The sequence below is a fragment of the Sprattus sprattus genome, assembly GCF_963457725.1.
Source record: "Sprattus sprattus genome assembly, chromosome: 9".
Classification (NCBI taxonomy): domain Eukaryota; kingdom Metazoa; phylum Chordata; class Actinopteri; order Clupeiformes; family Clupeidae; genus Sprattus; species Sprattus sprattus.
In genome coordinates, this window is record NC_137928.1 from 17125909 (window position 1) to 17127968 (window position 2060).

General features: G+C 47.6%; 1 protein-coding gene across 1 annotated transcript in view; it reads left to right on the top strand.

Annotated features, from left to right (window-relative positions):
- The window catches only part of myo7aa (myosin VIIAa), a gene marked incomplete at both ends in the record, with an annotated part of 25476 nt that extends 23663 nt beyond the window's left edge, over positions 1-1813 (top strand). Inside the window, 5 exons of the mRNA XM_080844413.1 lie at positions 107-292; positions 502-618; positions 1063-1146; positions 1287-1406; positions 1721-1813. Coding sequence (XP_080700539.1) covers positions 107-292; positions 502-618; positions 1063-1146; positions 1287-1406; positions 1721-1813 — 600 coding nt within the window. The remainder of the gene's footprint in view (positions 1-106; positions 293-501; positions 619-1062; positions 1147-1286; positions 1407-1720) is intronic.
- Positions 1814-2060: the final 247 nt, after the last annotated feature.

Consider the following 2060-nt stretch of genomic DNA (forward strand, 5'->3'; position numbering starts at 1 on the left):
GGCTCAGTGGCCTGTCTGACATGCTGCTAAAGCTCTTACTGTGGTATCTGCAGTGCTATCTCCACAAAATCCCCTCAGTCTCCTAAATATTTTATCTCTTTTTCAGGAGCTTCCGAAGTATCTCCGTGGTTACCACAAATGTTCCCGTGAGGAAGTCTTCCAGTTGGGAGCACTGATCTACCGAGTGAAATTCGAGGATGACAAATCCCATTTCCCCAGCATTCCGAAGATGCTGAAGGAATTAGTTCCCCAGGACCTGATCCGCCAGCTCTCTCCCGACGACTGGAAGAGGGTACACACATGCTCTCTCTCTCTCTTTCTCTCTCTGTCTGCCTGTCTTGTGTTGGTGCCAGTTTGTCTGCTGCTTCATTGATTCATGGCAGTCTTTTGTCCCTTGCAATGTTTTCATCAACAGTGTTTTGCTTGTATGGATATGCTTATCTGTTTCTATGGAGAGCATTGAGGTTTTCTTATCTTTAAAGTCTTTGTCTTTGTGTTTAGTCTGTTGTAGCCTACTTCAACAAGCAGGCTGGAAAGTCGAGGGAAGAGGCCAAGCTGATGTTCCTCAAGATAATTTTCAAGTGGGCAACATTTGGGTCAGCTTTCTTTGAAGTGAAGGTGATCTTAACTTCGATTCACTTTTAAACAACAAACAGATGTTCTGCAGTGACTTTCTCCATTGCATTATTGAAATTGCAAATATGACACAATTCCACCACAATAAAAAATTCAGTTAGAATTGTTGATTCATCATATAGTGATGTATATCTTCGGTAGTGGGATGTATATGATTTTGTTACCCCAAAGATTCAAAATATCAACTTCATTATCTATTTATTTTGTGGATGTGATACATAGAACTCATAGGACCCAATCAAATGTGTCCATTGGATCTGTTGGCTGCTGTGTGCACCATAAAGTAGCGATGAAATCAGCCTCTGGGAGTAGGAAGCCTCTGGGAGCAGCTAAATCATCCTCTGGGAGCAGGCTGGCTCTACAGGAAAGCAGCTTCATTTCATTTAATCTCACGCCCTCTCTTTTTACGACCATGTGTCCCCACAGCAAACCACTGAGCCCAACTACCCAGAGATCCTGCTCATAGCCATCAACAAGCATGGCGTCAGCCTGATCGACCCAAAGACCAAGGTTTGTGTTTGTGTGAGCCTGTAAAGAATTATTCTCATTATGAATGAAGCATGGCCATATCCAGCATACACCCTTTTGTATGAGAGGAAGCTTCTGCATTGAAAAGATTTACCATATCCATCTCTTCGCCTTCCCTCTAGGACATTCTAGTGACACACCCTTTCACCAAGATCTCCAACTGGAGCAGCGGGAACACCTACTTCCACATCACCATTGGCAACCTAGTGCGAGGCAGCAAGCTGCTGTGCGAGACTTCACTGGTGAGACAGATGGAGATCAATTTGTCCGTGTCTAACTTAATTCCCATAGCTCAAACAGCCTGAAACTTTAAACAGTGTTGAACTAATCCATCAGTAAACATAAGCACAGCACCAGTTCATCAGTATAAATCCTGCGCTACACATGGACTGCTAAGGAGGCTTGGATTTGTGTGCGTGTGTGTGCATATACAGTATGTGTGTGTGTGAGTGTGTGTGGGTGTGTGTGTATGTGTGCACACTCATGTGTGTCTCATGTGTGTATGTGTGTATATGTGTGTCTACATCCAATCATTGCTGTCTTATCTGGTCCCCAGGGCTATAAGATGGATGACCTGCTGACCTCCTACATCAGCCAGATGCTGACCACCATGAGTAAGCAGCGCACGTCACGGGGCCAGAGCAAGTGAACGTCTTACTGGCAGGAGGCTGCTGAGCTGCTGCGGCTGCTGCGGCCCATGGGCCACCCCTGCAGCTGGGGCCGCACCTTCCCCTCCCACGTGTGGTGGATGAGCCGCAGCCCCTCGCTCAGCTCCGCCGGGGGCTCCTCTTTCTCCCAGGACCCGCCCGACGACGCCTCATCCTCCCCATCCAGCGAGGACGACTACCTCTGAGGCTCCGGCAGCGGCAGCAGCCACCTAGCCGCACCCTGCTCTC